Source organism: Phyllostomus discolor, chromosome X, assembly GCF_004126475.2.
Source record: "Phyllostomus discolor isolate MPI-MPIP mPhyDis1 chromosome X, mPhyDis1.pri.v3, whole genome shotgun sequence".
Classification (NCBI taxonomy): Eukaryota; Metazoa; Chordata; class Mammalia; order Chiroptera; family Phyllostomidae; genus Phyllostomus; species Phyllostomus discolor.
Genome location: NC_050198.1, coordinates 34,340,539 through 34,362,649, shown reverse-complemented (window position 1 = coordinate 34,362,649; position 22,111 = coordinate 34,340,539). Strand labels below are relative to the sequence as shown.

Genomic DNA, 22,111 nt, shown 5'->3' with positions numbered 1-22,111 from the left:
ACCATTGAATAACAGAAAATCACCAGTTAAAGGCCAGCAGCTTGTGACAGTCTTCCTGTCCATGGAGCTTGTGACTGAGACAGCAGTTATATCCCCATTGCCTCGTTTGGTTCTTGCAGCTCAGAGAACCGTCTCCTCCACCCCCTGCATCTTTACGAGACAGAAGTTCTCTGCAGCCCCTTGGGTTGCCTCTCATGGAAACCAGGGACTAGTTCCAAAGCAGACCCCAGGGCTCCCGTGTCTCAACCTGGGCTCAATTTGTAGGAAGGGCTGGGTCCTTCCGTTTACACAGTCGTGCTGCACCTGCTTCCCTTTGCTCACTTTTTGCTGTCTCAGGTATGGTACTTTTCTCTCTGACCCCTGCCCCTCAAGTTGGGTTCAGGAGCTGTGGAAAGACAAGAGATTCCTCCACAAAGACCCTGAGTTCGTACAGAGCCTGGCTGTGGCCAGGTAGCAATGGCAGGCATCTCTGTGGATGGGACCCTGCTCTTCCATAGAGAGCATACGCTCCAGTTATTTCTGGGTGGCCTGAGATCTGTGAGTCTCTTGCACTTGCAACAACCCGCCTGCTCCCCTGGATCTGCGTCCCCTTGTGGGGATCTGGGACTGGATGGATATCCTCCCTGTGCAGAGGCCAGAACCACAGGCTCATCACTATCAGGCACGAGAGGTCAGGACTGGTCTCGTCAGCAGAGCTCAGACTGACCTTCATGGGGCCTTTCCCATAAACTGAATTATGTGTTACATTTTACCCCAGGCTCTCCCTTATTTCTTGGCTCGTGGTGCCTCTGGCTCAGTCTCTGCTCTAGAACTTGACATGCTGCACATGTCTGCACGTCAGTGGATTCTGGCTCCTAGTCTGTAAGTTGGGACCACATGCAGTCTGTGATGTGACCCCACATCTCCTGGACACCCCACACTGGGTCTGGGGACAAAGCCTTTAGCGGGGAAAGGGGTGGCCTCTGACTCCCTTGGTTACCCCCACCCCCCCATTCTCCATGCTCCCTCATGTAGCAAAGTCAGCAGTTAGCACTGGCCTCAGCACACCCCCAGCATGCCACATTACCCCTCTCCCCTGCCCATCCTTCTCAGTCCTCTCTCCTGGCCACCGTGCTGCACAGGGGACCCTATGACGCACTCTTGACCACATCTACGTGCGTCAGATCTGTCTCCTTGATTAAAGGCTCAATTGTGCAGGGCCAGGAGTCTCTGCAATTCCTCCTCTTCCACCACTCCAATAGCCAGGCCAGCCTGCAGGGGGCAGGCGAGGGCAGACCATGGAAACCTTCAGGAGTGGTACACAGTGATTCTGGTAGGCAGGACTCACCTGGTGTGGCTGCTGGAGGGAGGCTCTCTCTCACTTTCGGACCTCTGCCAGCTGGGCACGGTCCCCAACTTCTCTGTACTCTGCCGTCCCACCTCGTGAACCGGGATGGAAGTCTTGCTCAATGAGGGGTCTGTGGCAAAGGATGAAAGCAGCTGACATCCTTTGGATGGATGTCTGCAGCATGTTCTCTGACACCCAGGAAACAATCAATGAAAGGGAGACGCCACGTGAGGCCTGCTCACCACACAGCCCACATGATCGGGCTGAGTTCGGCCTTTGTGTTTCAAGAGAGACTAGCCCCGCTCTACTGACCTTCTCCCTGGGGCTGCGTGCCAGACCTGGCAGGGTCTGGGCAGCTCCCAGACTCTCAGATGAGATCACCCGTTCAGATTCTCAAGCCATTCTATGTGTAGACAGCATACACTTTTGCGGCAATACGGCTCTGGGGACCACCGAGAAACACATGGCCAGAATGCAGAGTTCATTTTCACTTCAGACGAACTGCACAGTCACCTCCTGGGTACACAGCATCGGATTCTGGGGGGCATGGGGAGGTAGATGTAGTCATTCATCCCTCTTCAAGTGAAAAGGCATTATGTCCAAACCCCGACTCTTAGTAACTGAGTGATATTCTGGTTCTCATGTGGCAGCACCAAACAAACTGCTGTTCATAGTCCCCATCCCGGGGGACACCAAGCAGCAAGGAATGGCCCCTGGAGCGCTACAACAGGGGCACCCGCACCGTCCTCTGGGCACAGACTCTGCTTCCCGCTCTCCCTGGACAGTGGGACTCTCTGCCACGACCTCTGCGCAGATGATCGGAGCGCTGTCCTTGCCGCAGGACTGCCAACAGTGACAGCCCCCCCTCCCCCATTCTAAATCTCCTCCTCCTGATCCACTCGGATCTGCGGCTCTGGGATTTAAACTAGGGATGTGACATCTGACAAAGAACAAGCCCACGTGGATAAACAAACCTGAATTCTGAAGTCACTTCCCTTTAACACGTCTATTTGTTTGAAACGGAGGAGGATGAGGTACTCCATCAGAAACTCCTTCAAGGGGGAATGCTACTAGTGCTCAGGAGCAGGGAAACGCTGACCTGCATTTAGCTCACATTCATAATGGCTTTCGCAAAGAACACAAGGGTGAATTGAATCACCACATCCCAATGCTACACCCCACTCCCACACTTCCGTCGCCTTAGCTTGTTGAACCCGACGTCATGCTAGCACACAGGCATTTCAGCATGCACAGGGCTCCTTCGTGGAGGCAGTCAACAAAACGGCTCAAAAGCACGTGGGCATCAGCGAGGCATTCACACTGCAGACACACTGTACGCCTCAGTGAGGACAGTGTAGGGAGGAAAGACAGAGATCGAGGGTGTGAAGGTGACAACATGCATCACGGGAGCCAGAATACAGGAGTCGGGGACCACTGGTATGCAGTCTCCCTGGCCTCAGAATGCCCCAGAGTGGTGCAACTCCAGGGAGGAGAGGTCAGGACCTTCCCGGGATCGGATCAATGCTGATGGGACTGTCAGTCATAAACTAGTCGAGTCACTCCTCAGACTACTGCTCACTGTTTGGTCCCCAAAAGGAATCCGCACCCAGGACCCGGCAACACTGTGTTGCATCTGTCCAGATCTCCATCACGGGAGGTAAGACTGTCAGCTTTCTTTGAACCACTGTTTTCAGAGCTTCCAAAACGGCCTCTTGCTTTCCTGCCGCCTCTCCAGTTGGAGCTTCTCCTCTCCCTGCTGCTGCTGTTGGAACTCCCCATGCGGCAGAGAGGGTGGCAGATCAGCACCCAGGTGGAGGCTCAAGCCACTGAGGCGTGTGCAAGGTTCTCCCGGGAGGAAGGACTTGCCCCTCCCCCCCCCCCCCACCACCGCAGGAATACCACAAACCTTCCATCCCCAGTTCTGGCAGTATGCACAGTCACACCGAAATCTATCCTGATCTCTATCGCCAGAGGAAGAGATTCTGATCCAGGAGTCTCCACTGAACTTGTCCGAGAAGTGTTCTCTTCCTCTGAGGGGATGTGGGCCTTTTCCACTGCCTCTGGCGCAGGGTTTTCTCATCTGTGTACCGCTGGTAGAGCAGCCCCTCTGGGACAGGGACAGGGGTAGTTGGCGCCAGGATTGGGGTTCGGGTCACTGAGGGTCATCATTAGCAGTTCTGAGAAGGAAGGGTGAGAGGTCACCCTTCTGCTGTGACTTCCTGGGACGTCTCTTCAGAGGTCATCGGGGAAGATTCAGAAATCAACGTTCAGTTGCATTTCTGCAGTGGAGCCACGAAGGCCTTGTCTGTGCTCAAGGCTCCAGGTGGCCCTGGGTCTGGACACAAAGGGGGCGAGGAAGGTCCTCAAAGAGCTAGAAGGTAGCAAGGGACGTGTGCAGCCAGAAGAACGCAGACTGCAACAAATGGTGATAAGCAAGAAAGAAAATCCAACATTATTCATCCTAATGTTTCTGCCCCTCTGTTTCCTAGCTGTAAAATGGGGACAATAATGCACCCTACCTCCTAGGATTGTCCTGCCTGTTACACGGGATACTGCATCCGAAGAGCTCCAGAGACTGATGGCACACATTCGGGGCGTTAGAAAGGAGACCCACTGTTGCATGCACATGACATGGAATGCAAAGCGATGGGCCACAGGCAGCCACGTTAACGCCCTGCTGACTTTTTACAGAGTATTCCCTGGCGTAATTGATTGAAGAACAATCAACGTGTCACTAAGAGCTGCTCTTCTCCTAATCACTCCTGTACTTTCACAAAGCAGACTTTTAACTCAATTCTAAACATTTGCACCATGCTGACACGCCCTCTGAAATTTTCTCCTTCATCCCCACTGGCTGTTCTTGTAGTGAAAAGTGTGCTCAAGACTACAGAAATCAGAATTCCTAGGAAGTGGGAGTAAGAATTTGCTTTAGCTGGCCCCCTAGTAACCATCTCAGTTAGGAGGTCGGTTGTTGAGGTGTTGCAGTGCTGTGTCCCCGTAACCATTACTTTACTTATGAACGGCCCAAAGCGCAAGAGTAGTGGTGCTGGCGATCCGCACACGCAAAAGAGAAGCCGTAAAGTGCACGCATGTATAAGAAAAAACGCAGTACATACAGGGTTCGGTACCACCTGGGGTTTTAGGCATCCACCAGAGAGAGGTCTTGGAGTGTATCCCTGATGGACCAGGGGGAGTACCGTATCCCAAAGCACATGGTGAGAAGGTCATTAAAGGAATGAAAACGCCGCTACATTAGGAAACACCCATTTAAGGCAAAAGAATGCAGAAAAGGAGGAGCCAAAGAACAAAAAGACAGGAAACACAGAAAAAAAGTGTGATGGCAAATGTAAGTCCACCGATGTCGACAAGAACGTTACATGTGAACAGATTAAATAATCGAATCAAAGGCAGACATTGATAGACTGCATTTAAAAACAAAAACAAAAACAAGATGCAACTGCGTGTCCTGTACACACACACACACATTGCCAGTGAAAGGAGGGGAAAAGACGTATCATAAAAGTAGCAACCACAAGAAGCTGCAGTGGGTATCCTAATATCAGGCATTTTCAAACAATAATCTTTATTATATATTTTTCCATTACCCTTTAGTCCCCCTTATACCCCCCTCCTCCCAGCAATCACCACACTGTTGCTCATGTCCATGAGTCCTCCTTATTTTTGGTTCAATCCCTCCACCCGTTAACCTCCCCGCCCAACTAGCTGTCATCCTGCTCTCCATCTATGAGCCTGTCTCTGTTTTGCTTGTCAGTTCAGTTTGCTCGTCAGATTCCACGTGTGCATGAAATCATATGATCTTTGTCTTTCCCTGACTGGCTTTTTTCACTTAGCCTACTGTTCTCCAGGTCCGGCCATACTGTTGCAAAGGGTAAAATTTTCTTCTTCTTTCTTTTTGATGTGTAAATGTCCCATAGTTGCTTTATTAACTCATCTACTGATGGACACTTGGGCTGCTTCCATATCTTGGCAAATGTAAATAGTGCTGCAATGAACATAGAGGTGCTTATGTTCTTTAGAATTAGTGTTTTGGGTTCCTTTGGATGTATTCCTGGAAGTGGGATTGCTGGGTGAAAAGGCAGATCCATTCTTAACTTTCTGAGGTATCTTCCCCCTGCCTTCCACAGTGGCTGCGCCAGTCTGCATTCCCACCAACAGTGCAAAAGGGTTCCCCTTTCTCCACATGTTCCCCAGCACTTGTTGTTTGTTGACTTATTGGTGATGGCCATTCTGACAGGTGTGAGATAGTATCTCATTGTGGTTTTTATTTACATCTCTCTGATGATTAGTGACGTTGCACATCCTTCCAGATGTCTGTTGGCCATCTGTATGTCCTGTTTGGAGAAGTGTCTATTCGGGTCCTTTGCCCACTTTTTCACTGGCTTATTTGCTTTTCTGGTGTTGAGTTTTGGAAGCTCTTTATAAATTTTGGGTATTAACCCCTCATCAGATGTATGGACAAATGTGTTCTCCCATTCTGTGGGTTGTCTTTTATTTTGTTGATGATTTCCTTTGTTGTGCAAAACCTTTTTAGTTTGATGAGGTCTCATTTGTTTATTTTTTTCCTTTTGTTTCCCTCGCCTGGAGAGATATATCTGATCAAAAAACTTCTACCAACAATGTCTGAGAGTTTGCTGTCAGGCACTTACTTTTAATATTAAACACACAACACAGCAGTTCTAGTCCTAGAGAATTCTTTGCAACAGAAATGAAAACGAAATGCCCTCACAAACCCTGTACTCACACATCCACAGCACTGTTATCTCTAATAGCCGAACCTAGAAACAACCCAAATATTCCACAACTGGTGTATGGATGACAAAAGCAGACACCCGCACAAAGGATTACTGCACAGTAATCAATGGGAAGCACCGATGCGGGCGGCAGGAAGGGTGCGCGTCAGCATGCTGAGTTAAAGGAGGCGGACTCACAGGCTACACAGCACAGGAAGGCATGTAAGGGGCAGTCCGGAGAAGGCACCAGCGCAGGCACGGAGGTGTTCGGTGGTTGCCAGGGAGTGAGAGTGAAGGGGGGGGTCGGATGGGAAATGGCACAAGGGAGCAGTGTCAAATGATGGAAACCGTCTGTCCTTGTAGTGTCGCGGTTTGTAATATCGTTTCCAGTTCTCGCATTCTAGAAACTGTATACATTAAATATAAATTATCTCCATACCTCTCACATTTTTTTTCAAAGGCGAAGGACTGTGAAGGAAAGTACTTAAATACTGGTTATTGTATTCCATTTTGACCACGAGTTCGTAAACATAAACGGCTACCTTGGAGTCCTGCACAGACCCGGCCCTCCCACGGTATTCCCCGTGTCAGTGGGTGGCACCGTCGCGCTCATTGCCGGACACAGGAACTTGGTCTTAACCATATACATCTTCCCCTGCTTGAGCTGAACTCCAAATGCTTGCTGAGTTCTGTCCATTTGCCTCCCAAATGTCTGTCTAATGCTCACACTTTTCCCCACGTCTAGCACATCTACTGTAGTCCAAGGACTCTGTCCCTTTGACGGTCAAACCCGCTTTCTAACTGGTCTCTGTCATCTACTCAGGGTACCTGTCTCCCTGCCTCCTCCCTTCCCCCTGTCTCCCCTCTCCCAGCTGCAGGGCTGCCATTACTTTTTAGATCAAGACCGCATTCCACAAGGGGGATAGACGGTAATAGAAAAGTCACAATAAATTTAGAAAAATAAAAGTAAAAAAAGTGACCTTTCAAAAAAAAAAAAAAAAAAAAAAGGAAAAATGCATCCCAAATAGGCTCACATCTAAGCAAATAAACTATTCTACAGGAATGTTCTTCAAGTAGCACAACCACCTAGTGCTTGTGAGTAAAGCCACACTAACTCCATGTTTCCTGATTTCTCTTTCCTGACAGTCTTTCTGGTGCCACTCTAGACTGATCCATCAGGAAGTCATAGTATTTGGTCCTAAAGCACACTCTACTGAGAACAGAAGCACTTGGCACTGCTTCATCCTGGGGACTCCCCAGGGGGACACCTGTGGGTCTGAGCCCATGATGAACTGGTACCCGGGCCGTCTGTGTGCCCTACGATGGAATAATTCCTGTCCCTCGTAGGCTAAGAGGACAGGGTTGTGCCCCAGTAGCAGAGACTAGTTATACCTATTTGAGTCTTATCATTCTTGTCATTCAGCAAACCATTCTACTTTTAAGCTTTAAATTGACTGCCATTTTATATATAATAGATGTATAATCGTATATATAATTATAGTAACTTTAATATTAGGTTCCATCAATACAAGGTACGATGTTTAAAGAAAAACTTACGTACTATAAGACAAAAAGACCACGATCCCACACACGGACTTCAAAGCATGTCCACCCCCCACCTACCTCACTGACAATGTGGAAAGGAGAGCTTCCACATTTTGTGTCTCTTGTTGGCTTCTCTCACATCCTCCAATTTCCCAAGCTTCTCCACTTACACTGTCCCCTCTTCCTGAAGCTCTTGATGGGGAACTCCTGTGCATCCTTCATACTGCAACTCAACCAATGCCTCCTCCAGGAAGACTTCCCTAAAGATTGAGCTAAAGTCATTTCCTCCCAAGCCCTGGAGTGTGCCCCTTTGGTACCACCCGCCGCAGCACTAATTTCTGTATTCATTACTGATCACCAGATTCACTATTGTCTCATGATTTCACATAAAATCCATGAGGGAAGGAATGTGTCTTTTTATGTGTCCTTGTTTTAATTGTAACACCCAGGCACCCAGCCCAGTGCCTAGACCACACACAGAGCTTAGTGCACTGTAGTTACATAAATAAAGACTGTCTTTCTCTATATTTGTTAAACACCCACACACACGCACGCACGCACGCACGCACACAGTAAGCATCAGAGCTGTCCAGAACAGTCGCCCTGACCTGGACTAGGAGGTTGGAGAGTATGGGTGGTTCTGCTAGAAGCTTTCTGCGCCTGTCGATGCTAAAGGGTGAGTCCTTCGTGCCATCACACACCCAGAGGCCCCTTGCTCACAATGACAGCGGGAGATCCGCACGCTCATCACTAAGTGCGCTGATGCCCTCCCAGACCTTGGACCAGGACGCCCTCTCACCACCACAATGGACCATTTGATCCTCCTGCCAGAAAAGCAAGGCCAGAAAACGGACCCCCAGCTGTTTATTCCCTCTTAACGCGTCTTCTCCCCTTTGCACTCACTTCCAGGTTTCTTCTTTGAGTCACTCAGGCCCACTGTGCCAATTCCCCACTGATCACCCCAGCACCTGCATCTCGCTCTCTGGGCAAGGATTTCCCAGGGAGGGTGGCCCTAACGACTGCACTTTCTTTCTCATTTCCCTTCTGAAGCTGCAGGCTTCTGGAATTGAAAAGTGCTCCCGAACACCCACAAAAGGAGCAAAAGGAGCCCTGCGGCCGGTGAAGGTGTGACTCTCACCCTCAGCTGAGCTCAGAGCATTGCTGCCTCAGGAGAACCACACTCTGCCCCACCGCAGCCCGTGAGCCAGAGGAGAGGGCAGGTCTGAGAAGCCCCGATGCACACACTCCTCTCCAGAGACAATGTTTCTATCAGGGACGTGTGGGTTGTGTCCGGGTTGCTTTGGGGCCCGTCCTGATGGAGGCAATGTCTCAACACCTGCGGACTTCGCTGCCCTTCCACCTGGACCTCTCTGCTTCCCCACAGCTCCTCTCTACTGCACTGCAGCTCCATCTCCTGCTTTCAGAGCACTGATGGCTGTTCCACCTGACGACGATCTCCAAACAATGTTTTACCCTCTGGCATCGCGATACCTAAGACAATGAATCTTCAGGAAACCCATTTTAAAAGCAGTAATAGGAACACTGGCTATGTAATAATGATGACACAGCAAATGAAAACAGTAAGTAATGTTATTTGAAAACTATCTATAGAGTTTCACACATGGAGACAATGACTTAGTACGTGGTTATTCCCGCCCAGGCCTTTTTCTATGCATTTTTACAATTGTGAGGTTGGGAGGGGCATGTAATGACTTTATAATGTCGTAGTGGTTGCTTTGTTTGCTTAATTAATACCGCAAGCTACCCTCCACAACGACGACGACGACGAGACTGCTGGTGCTGACATCGACAGCAGCAAATACGTGCAGACGCCTTGCTACAGTTCAGAGACCGTTGTCTGATGCGTGCACACTGACTCGTCACCCACGGTACGTCATGCACTTAGGAGACACCACGGTCAGTCCATGCCCATACCCAGTGTAATCTGACGAGTGCTGCTGCACCGCTCACGGGCTGTTGATGCAAAAGCACCTGGCACTAAGTGCCTTCCGGAGTTCAGGGGCAGGTCCCACCTCTCTTTAGGGTCCTGTCTGGTCTCGGCACAAATCTGACTCTGACTTGCTGGCCAGGTGACTTTGCGTACGTTGCTGCACCTGTTCAACTCTGTCTCAGTTTCCTCATCTGTAAAAAGGGCTACTGTTAAAGTGTTTACTTCACAGCGTTGCTGTGAGTACTCACTGACTTCTAAAATTCCATGTGTAGCGCGAGAGCCGAAAACAACGCCAGGCCCAGGGCAAGCCTCCAAGTGCGAGCTTCTGTTCTCTTGCCCCTCCACGTGTGCTTTCCACTCCCCACAGTATCCCTCCCTCCCCTTTGCCCCCTCACTCCTCTCTCCCTGCCCCACCCCCACCTTCACCCCCTTGGTGTCCACCCCGCCCTTTCTTCCCGAGGCACGTTCTTCAGACTCTCCACTGTTTCCCACTCCCCACCATTTAGTTCAGGTAATAGTAATACATCAGTCTTCTGTTGGATAAATAAGGAACACGAAAGGTAGGCAAAATAAACGCAACGAAGCACGGTGTGAAAGCCACACAAGAAGTGAAGTGCGGCTGGTGAAAGTTTGACTGTGAACAGTTTGGTGTCTTTACCTGATGCGCATCTTCACAGTCTGACCTGGGAGAACTGGACTTGATGGAAATACCAGCAGTGAAAGAAGCCGCATGATGAGGTTCCCTGGCCTTGCCATTTCAGTCTTGAACCTACAAAATATCGTAACCAAGGTCACCCCAATAAATTCAATGGAAACGAAAAAAGGATTTAGAACAATGTACATACTCATGTTGCAGCAGAATCCCGGGACCCCTTAGTTTTCTGAGCATTACACAAATCCCACCAACAGGTCGTTGGGGTTCTCATTCCCCAGAGACATCGTCCATTGGAGCCCGTGACGGTGCAGCCCAGGCACTGCAGGCCGGCCTTACACCAACCCTCCAAGGGGGGCTGCACACTCGTATGCCAATGAAACATGCCCTGACCCACGCCCCTGACACTCAGGTCTTGAGTCTCTGAGGAGCCGGGGTGATAGTGCAAACTCCCTCCACTGAGTCCAAGATCCTCCTGACACCGTCTCTAGGGACCATGCTCCAGGGAAGTGTGGGAATGGCGACAATATTAACAGTAACGACAGCAGCTGGAATGGGCTGGGGCCTCTCCATATGCCAAGCACTATCTGGACATCTTTCCCTCTGTCTTCTCACAGTCAGTGCCCTACTGAAGTGGCTACATGTCCTAAGTAGTGCTTCCCTTTCAATAATGGAGACATCAGGCACAGAGACGCTGAGTAACTTGCTCGGTGTTTCCCAGCACTAAGTGCTGGAGCTGCCGGTCAGGAGGCATTGTGGAAAACTCACTGTGGCCTGTGTTTGTTCAGTCAAGGGTAAGATCCAGTAGCCACCGCACAAGGTTCAGATGAACGGCAAACAAGCACCACACGTGGGTTCTACAGCATGGGACGGCTTGGCAAACAAATCTGATTTCAACAGAGGTCTTTCAGCTGGAAGCTTGACGAGATTGGGATCAGGGTACTTTGTGGAAACGAAGATCTGGGAGCCTCCTCACAAGAGCAGGCAGCACGGCAGCATCCTGGCGGCAAAGTCTGGCCTTGGGTCTGTGCATCAGAGAGGGCACCAAACCCCTGTCACTTCTACACCCTCACAATGGAGAGCGAGGCCCAGCAGCAGGGAAGATAAGACCGACGCCCTGTTCTGGGGGTTCCCAGAGAACCTGTTCCCATCAGTCAGAACCCTCGATCTTTTACGAATGCGCATTCGGTGATCCACACCCAGGAATCTGGGCGTGGCCACAACAGTGCCCTACACACTGATGTTTTACTCTGCTAGGAACTCTCAGGAACATTAGTACACTGCTGTGGTGGCCAGCCTGCCTCTAATGTACGGCCTCTCTGGGAGAGACACAGGGTTGAGAAGAGCAACCTGAAAGCTCGCAAGAACATGACATGAGGAACCGAGCACGAGAGTCAGAGGGCAGGGCAGCGGGTCTGTGCAGAGGCCTCACGGCCCCACTGGTCTTGTTCCCTGAAGGCTTCAGTTTCTCTCACGTCCATTGTCTTTGTGACCGGTGGATGGAGGTAGGGACAGGAGATGACATTTTAGACCCCATAATGCCACAGGCTTTTCTCAGGGACCGTGTGAGGCACAGGACGTGAGGTTATGCATCCAATGATCCCCGCCTCCTCTCAGCCTTTGGTCCCTTCTTGCACCCAACTCCATTGCATGCAAGCCCAAGGCGACCAGAACTTAGGGCACATGCCTTCCCTTCACCTATCAGACACCTGCCCCTGACCCAAGGAGGTCATCTCTCCCCCTCTCAGCTGTCCTTCACCTGATCTCACCTGCTCTCCCAAGTCACACAGCTTTCTCCACCAGCTTAGAGACCTAGCCTGCCCCTTCACTCTGGTGCCCTAGCCCAGAGAAGGCTTGTTCCCACAGAGAAGGACCCCAGTCCCAGGACCCGTACAGGACCATCTGGGCATCAATGTCCCCTGGCAGGGGCGCGTGCATGCGCACACACACACGGTATCGGCCAACCATGAGAGAGAAGATAACCCTGCTTTTTGCAACTATGGATGGACTTTGAAGGATCTGTGCTAAGTCCGACAGAGAAAGACAAATACTGTAGGTTCTCTCACATGGGGAAGCCAAAACATCCAAACTCACAGAAATAGAGATTGCAGTGGTGGCTCCAGGGCCTGTGGAAAATGCTAGGCAAAGCGTGCAAACATCTAGCTGCCAGATGAGTAAGTTGTGGGGATCCAAGGCACCACCTGGTGACCTCAGTCAGCAACAGTCTGATGCGTAGTGAGCGTTGTTCAGAAAATCGGTTAAATCTTCTCACCACTCACACAAATGGTCATTATGTGAGGGCATGCAGGTGCTATCAAACCCTTTGCATCATCATTTCCCTCTCTCTCTCTGTGTGTGTGTGTGTGTGTGTGTGTGTGTGTGTGAGAGAGAGAGAGAGAGAGAGAAATCATCTCGCTGTACACCATCAACTTACATATGTTACGTGTCAGTAATATCTCAAAGCTCAAAACACAAGCCCTGGCTGGCGTAGCTCAGTGGATTGAGCGCGGGCTGCGAACCAAAGTGTCGCAGGTTCGATTCCCAGCCAGGGCACATTCCTGGATTGCAGGCCATAACCCCCAGCAACCCCACATTGATGTTTCTCTCTCTCTCTCTCTCTCTCTCTCTCTCTCTCTCTCTCTCCCTCTCTCTATCTCCCTCCCTTCCCTCTCTAAAAATAAATAAATAAAATCTTAAAAAAAAAAGCTCAAAACACAAACTTGTCCTCACTCTGTCAAGTGTGCCCCCTGACATCGCCCCAGTATTCCTTGAACTCACCCTTTACTGGCAGCACACACTGAGCCCGATTCATCGATCCTTTCCCTCCCGCAGCGCTGCAACCAACGTTCGGTGGAGAATCATGTCTAGAAGCCGGGATCCGGGGGCTGGTTGTGCAATTGCTATCGCAGTGTTGCTGTAACCGAAACCACGTACTGGAATAGATGCATGTGCCCAATCACACACATAAATATGTACATCTACATCCATCAACTTGCCCGTGGGTACGCATGTACACATACTGAAAGCCATGTGTTCACACGGAGGCCTCCAATTCCAGTCTAACACCTCAAGGTTTGTTCTCGTTTTCTTCTTTTCCACATTTGACGCCACCCTTTCTAATCTGACACTCATGGCTCCCACTATCCTTATGCATTTACTGAGCCGACGAATCCCAATGCATATAATCTATCCCTTCCCCACACAGAGGCCATCCTCACATGCTGTGCTGAAGAATGCCCTGCCCTTGACCTCCGCAACCCACTCAGCATTGCATCCCTCAGCCAGGTAGCCTTCTCCACCCAACCCCAGGGACATCCTGCTTACCCCCTGGGGCTCTGTCCCCCACCACAGCCAGTGCCTCTGTCCGCATGCCCTGTCCACTGGGCCTGGTCTCTGACCCTGCAAGTTGCTTTCCTTGCTCTGCTGCACCAGACAGGACAGCTTTAGGACACAACTGCTCTGGCAGAAAAAGGAAGGGAAGTGAAATGAAGGGCAGGGAAGGGGAAAGGGGAACACATTTGAGTACAACCAGTCAATGAAGGTCGATCGGGCCAAATCACAGCAATCCTATGACGCCCCAGCTGTTTTCCTCACTGTTCTCCAGCCTCCCCTCCTGCCTGTCTCCTCTGCCCCGGGTCCTCCCTCATCCCTAACATGCTTTCCTCCATCAGGAGTAGAAACGCCGCCACGGGCCTGACTCCCGTATTATCCTAAATTATATCGGCAGGGTGGCTGACACTCATTGTGCATGGTGTCCTTCCTGAAGCTCTGACCCTCAACCCTCTGCCTCTCCTGAACGAGTGGAATGTTTCACCCCTCTTTTAGCAGTTTCGGGTGTGAGCAGGAGAGCAAGGTCAGGCCACTTCTTGGAGTTTCAGGTCCTTGGTCTGGAACAGGAGCGTGACCCAACTCCCTCACAGGTTGGAAGAGAAAGAGAGATGGCAACGCCAGACACCTCGCCTGAGCACTACGTGCCACACCCACTGAAGAGGGCTTTACCAGCATCACGGGGCTCCCCGATGCCCAGGAGCACACCAAGCGGATTTCCCATCAGCACCGTTGCACTTGCTGGTCCTTCTGCCCAGCCAGCCCTTCCCCCAGGGAGTCCACGGCCTGCTCCCTCTCTGCCTCCAGGTCTCTGCTCAGCCATTGCCTTTTCAGGGAGACTGTCCCTGACCACAGTGAGTAAAACACTCTTTCCCCTGAGCTGGCCTTATTTTTCTCCACAGCACTTGCCACTCTCAGATATGTTTCAGATTTACTGACCAACTCCATGAAATCAGAGACTTTGTCGATTTGCTTTCCTTCCCTGTACCTCCAAAGTCCTACAGCAGTGCTCATGCGTACAGCAGGTGTTCAGAATGTCCTTGGGGAAGACTGACTGGGAGCCAAGCCCTTTCCACCCATTGCTGAGATGCACAGTGCTCTCCATATGGGTACTGGCTTTGTTTTACTGATTATGATACATATTGAGGCTCAAGGAGACAAGTGACTTGCCCAAGGACACACAGCCAAGACTTGGGGCTCCAGATTCCAAAACCCTCGTTTCCCACACAGAGACCTCACAACCAAAAACATAAAAGCTCTCACCGGAGACAGACTCAGATACCCCGAGACACCAGAAACAGCTCACCGAACACAACCTGAAACAGACTCTCTGTCCAGAGAGCGCACCGCTTGAGTCACAGACTCCCAAACAGAGCAGAGACCATACCCAGTGACACAGCCCCTCCCCAACAGACCAAAGTCCTCATCCCTGGAAACAAAACTGCCCACGCCTCACACCCCAGACACAGACATCCGAGGCATGCAGACACCTCCCAACTCAGTACGAAGACTGCACAAACAGAAAGACAGAAGTTCAAATAACTCAGAAACACCACAGACCCTTAAGATAATGTCCCCAGACAAATCAGAGAACCTACACCCTGGACACAGACTGCCCAAACAGCTCGGGGTACAAGTAAGTACACCTTAAGATAAAACCTCCCGCACCCCCAAGCACTTCAGAGACGTAACAACTTGGGACCTAGAAACACCAACTGCCCAGAGACCTCATACCCTGGGTGCAGACACCTGCAGAGAGACCACGCCCAGGGACACCAATGCCCAAAAGCTCAGAAAATGCACAAAATTTCTATGGCTCCGGCTGAAGCCATAGAGACGCTTAGACCAGGGTGCACAAAATTGCCTCAGATACAAGATCCCGTTCACTCACAATCCCCCAAAACGTTCGGAGAGATCACAGGTACCCAAACAGCACCTGTGATGTCACACCCGTCGACATGCAGGTCGCCAAAGGGCCGGACACACTTTACTTCCTGGGCAAAGACACCAAACCCGCTCAGAGACCTCTCCCTGGACCTTAACCGCAAGCACCCGCAGGACTGACGGTGCGTAGTCAAACGCGCCTGGCCAGGCTGGTGGTGACAGAGTTAAGGCTAACCCACACTGAAGGAGCTCACATGGAGACAGCACCGACACCCGCGCACCCGGCGTCGGACTCCGGCAAAAGCCAGCCATTGCGCCGAACCTCGTCAGGGACCGGGGCGGCTTCGTCAGCCCAGTCCGGACAGTCCGTGGGTGAGTAGCCCAACTGGGACAAAAATTCTGCACTCTGGAAAGCCACATCACACGCACTAGCACACGCCTCACCCTCAGGGCCAGCTCTGCCATCAACGTGTCACCCCAGGCAGAGCGGCCAATGCGGAACCCGGCAGGCGAAGGAAGAGGCCCAGATTCGGGGTCCCGCTGATTAGGGATCCCGCTGGAACCTTTCGGCGCCCAGGAAGGGCTTAACCCGTCAATCTCTCTGTGGCCTATCACCGCCCAGCACGGTCCCTGACCCCGCCCCCACACCTGGAAACCCACCTCCCAGCCCGCGCCCCGCCCAGCGGGATGTGACCAAGTAGAAACGGACGGGTGAAGCCAGAGAAGTGAAAATGCGCAGCCTCAGACCCGGGAGTGGAATGTCCTACCTCTGAGCCCCTCAGTGGTAGCTCCCAGGGAGCAACTCTTCCCTCTCTCTCGCCCCTTCGTGGTGGGAACCTGAAACAGCTTGTGGACGCAGGAACCCTTGACCGTTCCAGGCTGGTCCGCGAAAGGTGGGAGGGCAAAGTCAGGAGGAAAACCCCACAGTTCACTGAAGGCTCAAGAGTCTTCCTAAACTGAAATTTACCTCCCTGCAGCGCCAATATGGTAACCGGGTGCTTTACAAGCGTTTCCTACGTGCAGGGCATTGTGCTGGCTTGTGCCTCCCTGCTTAATCCAGAACGGGTCTGAGGTGGGGGGAGGGCGGGGACGCAGCCAAAGTTCCCCAAGGGGCAGGAGGGCTAGAGCTCCAGGCTGAGGTCAGAGGCCTGGTGTGGGGCAGGCCTCAGTCCTTAACTGTCCGTAATAGGTGAGAGGAAAAGCAGGGTCTTTGGACTTGTTAGGGAAGGGGCCATCTCCCAGGGGCCCCAAGGACACTGAGTCTGTGAGATAAGGACCACAGGCTTTGTCACAACCTTGTCACTCCTGATCACATTCGCTAGCGGAATCCTCGGCCTGTCTGGCCCTGCCTCTTGCTCCAGCTTTGGATTTGAGAGTCATTCTCTCAATCCAAGAAGAGGTTCAGGCTTGATAAAGAAGAAAAAAACACTTAATTTGAGCAAAAGGATTTTGCCACACGGGAGATACAGGTCCAGGTAGCAACCCAAACTACGCTCCGAAAAGGACAAAGAAAGGCAGGGTTTGTAAGGGCAAAACCCACAAAGTGTAATTCTTTAGTGGAAAGGAAGGGTAGCTGGCTAGGTTAGCGAGGATTGGCTCATTCCAATATGCAAATGAGGAAGGCAAAAACTACAAGAAGGAGGTAAAGTCCATGTGTGTCAGTAGGGCTGGTCCTGTTCCAGGATGTTTATGGCTCAGCCTTGAGCAGAGTTTAGCACAAGTTTAGCAACTTACTAGCCACTGTGACCTGAGGCCCAGCATGTGCACAAGGCCCCACTGCCCCAATAGCCTCGGATTTTATTGTGACTCTCTTATCAGTGCTTATTCCATGTCACTTTTTTTTTTTCCATCTTCACGTTCACTCTGTCCATATCATGTGAGGCACTATAACGGGAGTTAGGAATCCAGCCATGTGGAAAGGCACAGAAACCTTGCCCTCATGGAGCTGTATATTCTATTGGAATTGTGTGTCACACACAGAAATGTAAGCAATTTGTCAGGCGTTCTTAATTGCTGCGTTTGCAATTCAATCTGAGGGGAGCATTTCTAGAGAGAGAGGTCAAGGAAAGTTTCTCTAAGATTGTGACATTTGAGCTAAAACCTAGAGGAGGTCAATATCTGGGGGAAGAGCATCCTAGACAGAGGTAAAAGGTAGTGGAGAAGTATGGGAGTGGAACTCAGCTCCTGTGTGAGCAACAGTGCAGAGGCCAGTGTGGCTGGCACAGGGTGATAGAAGGAGAGGTAAAGGTGTGGTCAGAGAGCTAATGGGGATCAGAATAAGTAGGATAAAAAAAGTTGTGTTACATTTATACACAATGGACTACCATTTGGCCACAACAAATAAGGAAATGTTACCCTTTGTGGCAGCATGGATGAATCTGGAGAGCTTTGTGCTAAGTGAATAGCCAGTCAGAGAAAAACAAGCACCATATGATTTCATAATAAATGAAATGAATTAATAAACAAAATAGAGACAGACTCATAGACAGAGAGCAAGGTGACTGCTCTTTGTGGCATGAACTGGGGGGCTAGTTGGGGAAGGTGGAAGGATTGAGAAAAGTAGGGAAAATAGATGTAAGAAATCACGGACACAGACAATATTGTAGGGATTGGCAGGAGGAGGTGGAGGAGGGTATGTGGGGGATAAATGGTGGTGGAAAGAGACTTGACTTGAGGTTGTGAACACACAATATGGTGTACAGATGATGTTGTGGAACTATGCAGTTGAAATGTGTATAATTTTGTTAACCAGTGTCACCCCAATAAACTGAATAAAAAGGAAAAAACAACCAAAAAATAGAAGGGTCTGAATACATATTTCTCCAAAGAAGATATACAAATGGCCAAAGAACTCATGAAAAATAGTCAAAATTATGAACTTCAGAGAAATGCAAATCAGTATCAGGAGAATCACATCACACCCTTTATTATGGGTATAATTAAAAAGACAGATTGTAACAAGTGTGCAGAATTTGGAACCCTCGTATAACACTGGTTGGAATATAGTGTGGTATAGCAACTTTGGAAAACAGTCTGGCAGCTTCTCAAAATTTAAATATATGGTTACCATATGATTCAGCAATTCCACTCCTAGGTATATACCCCAAAGAAATGAAAACTATGTTTACCCACAAACTTGTGTGTGATGCTCATAGGAGCATTATACACAATTGCCAAATGTACAAACAGTAGAAATATCCATTAACTGACAAATGGATAATAAATTTGGTATATGGATACAATAGAAGGATATTTGGCAATAAAAAGAAATGAAGTACGTCATGTGTGAGCCTTGAAAATATTTGCCAAAACCAAAGAAGCCTGTAGTAAAAAACAACATATTGTGTGATGTCTATTATGTGAAATGTTCAGATTTGGAAAACTTATACAGACAGAAAATTGATTGGTGATTGCCTAGGATTGGGAGGAATGGTGAGAAGAAGGTTCAGAGAAAAAAAAAGAGAGCAACTAATAAAAAGTATAGGGTTTTTAGGGTGGTGGTTAAAATGTTCTTAAAGATTCTTAATTTGTGGTGATGGTTGAAAAATTTTGTAACTATACTAAATATCATTGCCTTGTTCACATTAAATGAGTCAATTATATATGAAGTATACTCCAGTAAATCTGTTCAAAACTTATTAAAGAAAGAAAGAGAAGAAAGAAAGGAAGGAAGGAAGGAAGGAAAGGAGGAAGGAAGAAAAGAAAGAAAGAAAACTTCAATTGATGTCAGATATTTCAGAATCTTGCCTGGAAATAACTGAGTTCTGTAAATGCTGGGATATGGCATGCTGCGGGAAGATAATTCTATTACTTACTGTGTGATAACTGTTGGGAATAAGGAAATTAAGAACTAAATTTAACCTTAGTAAACAAGAACCACATTGTAGCTAAAAAGAAATGATAAAAGAGACAAAGTGCAGTTAAGCAAACATCCTGTGTCGAGCAGATGCTCTCCCCTGGATAGGCTAGATAAGCAATGCTTTGTAGTTTTAATGAGAAAATAAGAACCTAGGTAGCTAGAGCCAGGAGATTACTAGGTTAATGAACAAACATCCTGCCTTCCCGCCTTATGCAAGAATGCTTGGTTTGAAATTCCCATGCGCGGTCTTTGTAAGCGAATTGCTAACTGCCACGTCTGCTTCTGTATAGCGCTTGCTTGGCCGCCCCTATATAAGAACGTAGTTGTAAGCGCTCAGCGCGTCTCTCGTTTGCAGCTCCTTGTGGGCACTGTGTTGCCAGGCACTTTGAGAGTTCGCCCCTGCACAGGTTAAACTTGGCCAATAAAGTAACACCTTTGATACCCTGAAAGTCTCCGAGTTTGCTGGATGCTACAGTAACAAAGTAAAGTGAGCCAAAGGTCTATTCCTTTAACTAGTCACAGCTCAGTACAAGAGGTTGTCCAACACTTTGCACACACAATTTATATATTTGGTGCCTACACAAATATCTCCTCCATACTGACTTTATAATTGAAGGAGTGTTCTTCCAATGAGGATAATAAAAGATTAACTAATTAAATAAAAAATTAAATAAATATTCAGGTTGGCTCACCATAGTGCAGGCAGTATCTTGAATCAGCAACTCACACTCTGTTCCTGCCAATCTGATCCTCTTTCTGTTAATCAGATAGTACGAGTTCTTTCTGATTTCTATAACCTCATATATACTGTTGTACACAAACTCATACTCATTCTGTCAAGGATGCTTCTCCTCCATTTTCATCTGGCTGATCACTACTTACCTTCGACTCTCAGGTTACACTTCTTTTTCACCAGCAGGCTCTCTGTGCCTCTGGAATTGGTTTATGTCCTGCTATGGGCAGACAAATCCATATGATTTCCTTCTGTCTGATAGAAAGCACTTGTCAAAGTTCCTTGTAAGTGATTGTTTTATTGAATGTCTCCTATCAGACAAGGAGCTCCTTGAGGGCAGAGATCATGTGTGACTTCTCATCCCTTGAATGCCAGAACCCAGCATAATTTGGAACGCTGTTTTACATATCCAGTGTCATAGTGTTCAGGTTCAGAAAGAGCTAAGTGGAAATGCAGTCTCATACCTAGTATTTTGAATGAAAGCTGCCTTGTTCAGGATAGGATACACACAGCAAGGGTCAGGTCCTTGTTTTCCACTGAAAATTGCTGTGTTTGGATATGGTGCCTAGAACTGTGGCTACAACTTTGGTACCACAAGAAGATCCAGGTGTAGAAGGAGCCTATCCAGTGAGACCAGAACCCCAGAAATATGGAGTGTGTTACTTTCGACGTCATTGACCTTCAAAATTAATGATGCCTGGAACCACTCTGCCCATGGACATTTTGTCGTATGAGATAATTTTCCATCAAAAGTTTAACCAATTTAGTCATGTTTTCTGCTATCTTAAGAATGTATCTTAGTTAACTTACCCTAGCTCTGTCTAGTGGTTCATCCTTGCCCTAATTTGTTATTAGGTAGACAAGTATCAGCCCTCTGCTCACTCCTGGGGACCCTCCCAGGGACTTTGACAAACCTCATTCATCCCTTTTGGCATTCTTTACAGGTCCTTGAACCAACCAAGGCTGTGCCACTTCCTACAATGTCCACTTAAAGGCTGAGACTTCACTGAGGGTACAGTTGGCTGTAGAATAAACTATGAGGGTTAGCTCCATACCTTTACAGTATACTACAATATCTCCCCTCCCACAACTCCCCTGAGGATACATGAAGTGTGTGCCTTGGTTGTATAAACAAAAAGAAAATTATAGCAGGGATCCCTTCCACTCCAGCACAGTGGGAAGGCACTAGTAAACTGGCTCTGGAGGGACTATGTAAGGACATAACTGGTCTGTCACATTTGCTAGTTCATTTTTGTGGTGTACACTCTACTGCTTTTGCTGATATAAAGCTGCTGGCAACTAACAACTGTTTTGCAAAATCCCTAGGTGGTTATTAATCAGCTATTGTGAATCATCATGAAGTGATTTTAGCACCTCACTGAGTTCTTTGAAAGTAAAGGAGATTTTCAGGAGTCCTGGTGTTACAGAACAGACCCAGGGTCTATGGGGTACCTCTGTCACTGTGAATTCTTAGCCCACTGCCAGGGAATTAGAATTATGGCTCTCAATGCCAGATTTTGGTGAAAAAGAAAGGAACTATTTAGTCAAAAGTTATACAGACTTAGAGTAATGACTTAATGTCTTTGTTAAAATCCCAAAATCCCTTAAAACACCCACAAACACACACACAGTCCTTCCTTCCCCCTTTGCCCTGGCAGGCTAGTTTTGGGTACCATTTCTCAGGAAAAAAAAATAGAAGTCCATGGCTCAGCTAGCTCCCGGTCCTTCCCAGTAATCAGTGCTCATCTGGCAGACCTCCCATGGTTCCCAGCACCATCAGCTGCATCTCCATGATTGACCTCCAGTTCTTAACCCAAAACCACATGGCACCTCCTCATGGCCCACCAGCAAGAGTCCTTTTGCCCCTTTCCTTCCGTGCAAGGTCTCACATTGCCCCCGTCCCTAGTCCTGCATTGTCTCTCCTGTTTCTGAAGCCATGTGGAAAAGGGAGCCCCAAAACTTCGTGGTTCCAACCTGCATGGTTGCCACACTCGGGTTTAAGTCCTGGTGCAAATCTTCCTCTGAATCCTCATTTCTGACTCTTCCCACAATGGGCTATACCAGCCAGCATTCCCGTATTTT

At 49.0% G+C, this 22,111-nt stretch overlaps 1 protein-coding gene and 1 long non-coding RNA gene across 2 annotated transcripts; both read right to left on the bottom strand.

The window, feature by feature from the left end:
• Window positions 1-261: 261 nt before the first annotated feature.
• On the bottom strand, window positions 262-2,075 carry LOC118498419. Its single transcript, XR_004900905.1, has 3 exons — window positions 1,640-2,075; window positions 1,328-1,457; window positions 262-830 (listed from the first exon to the last, which is right to left on the bottom strand). It is a non-coding gene; the product is annotated as an uncharacterized LOC118498419 (long non-coding RNA).
• A 918-nt stretch (window positions 2,076-2,993) lies between these two features.
• FAM156B (family with sequence similarity 156 member B) lies at window positions 2,994-21,821 on the bottom strand. Its single transcript, XM_036016340.1, is given in 8 exon segments — window positions 2,994-3,312; window positions 3,314-3,459; window positions 3,461-3,532; window positions 3,535-3,662; window positions 15,445-15,590; window positions 15,692-15,822; window positions 15,882-16,000; window positions 21,785-21,821. Coding segments are annotated over 8 exon segments (1,098 nt in total).
• Window positions 21,822-22,111: the final 290 nt, after the last annotated feature.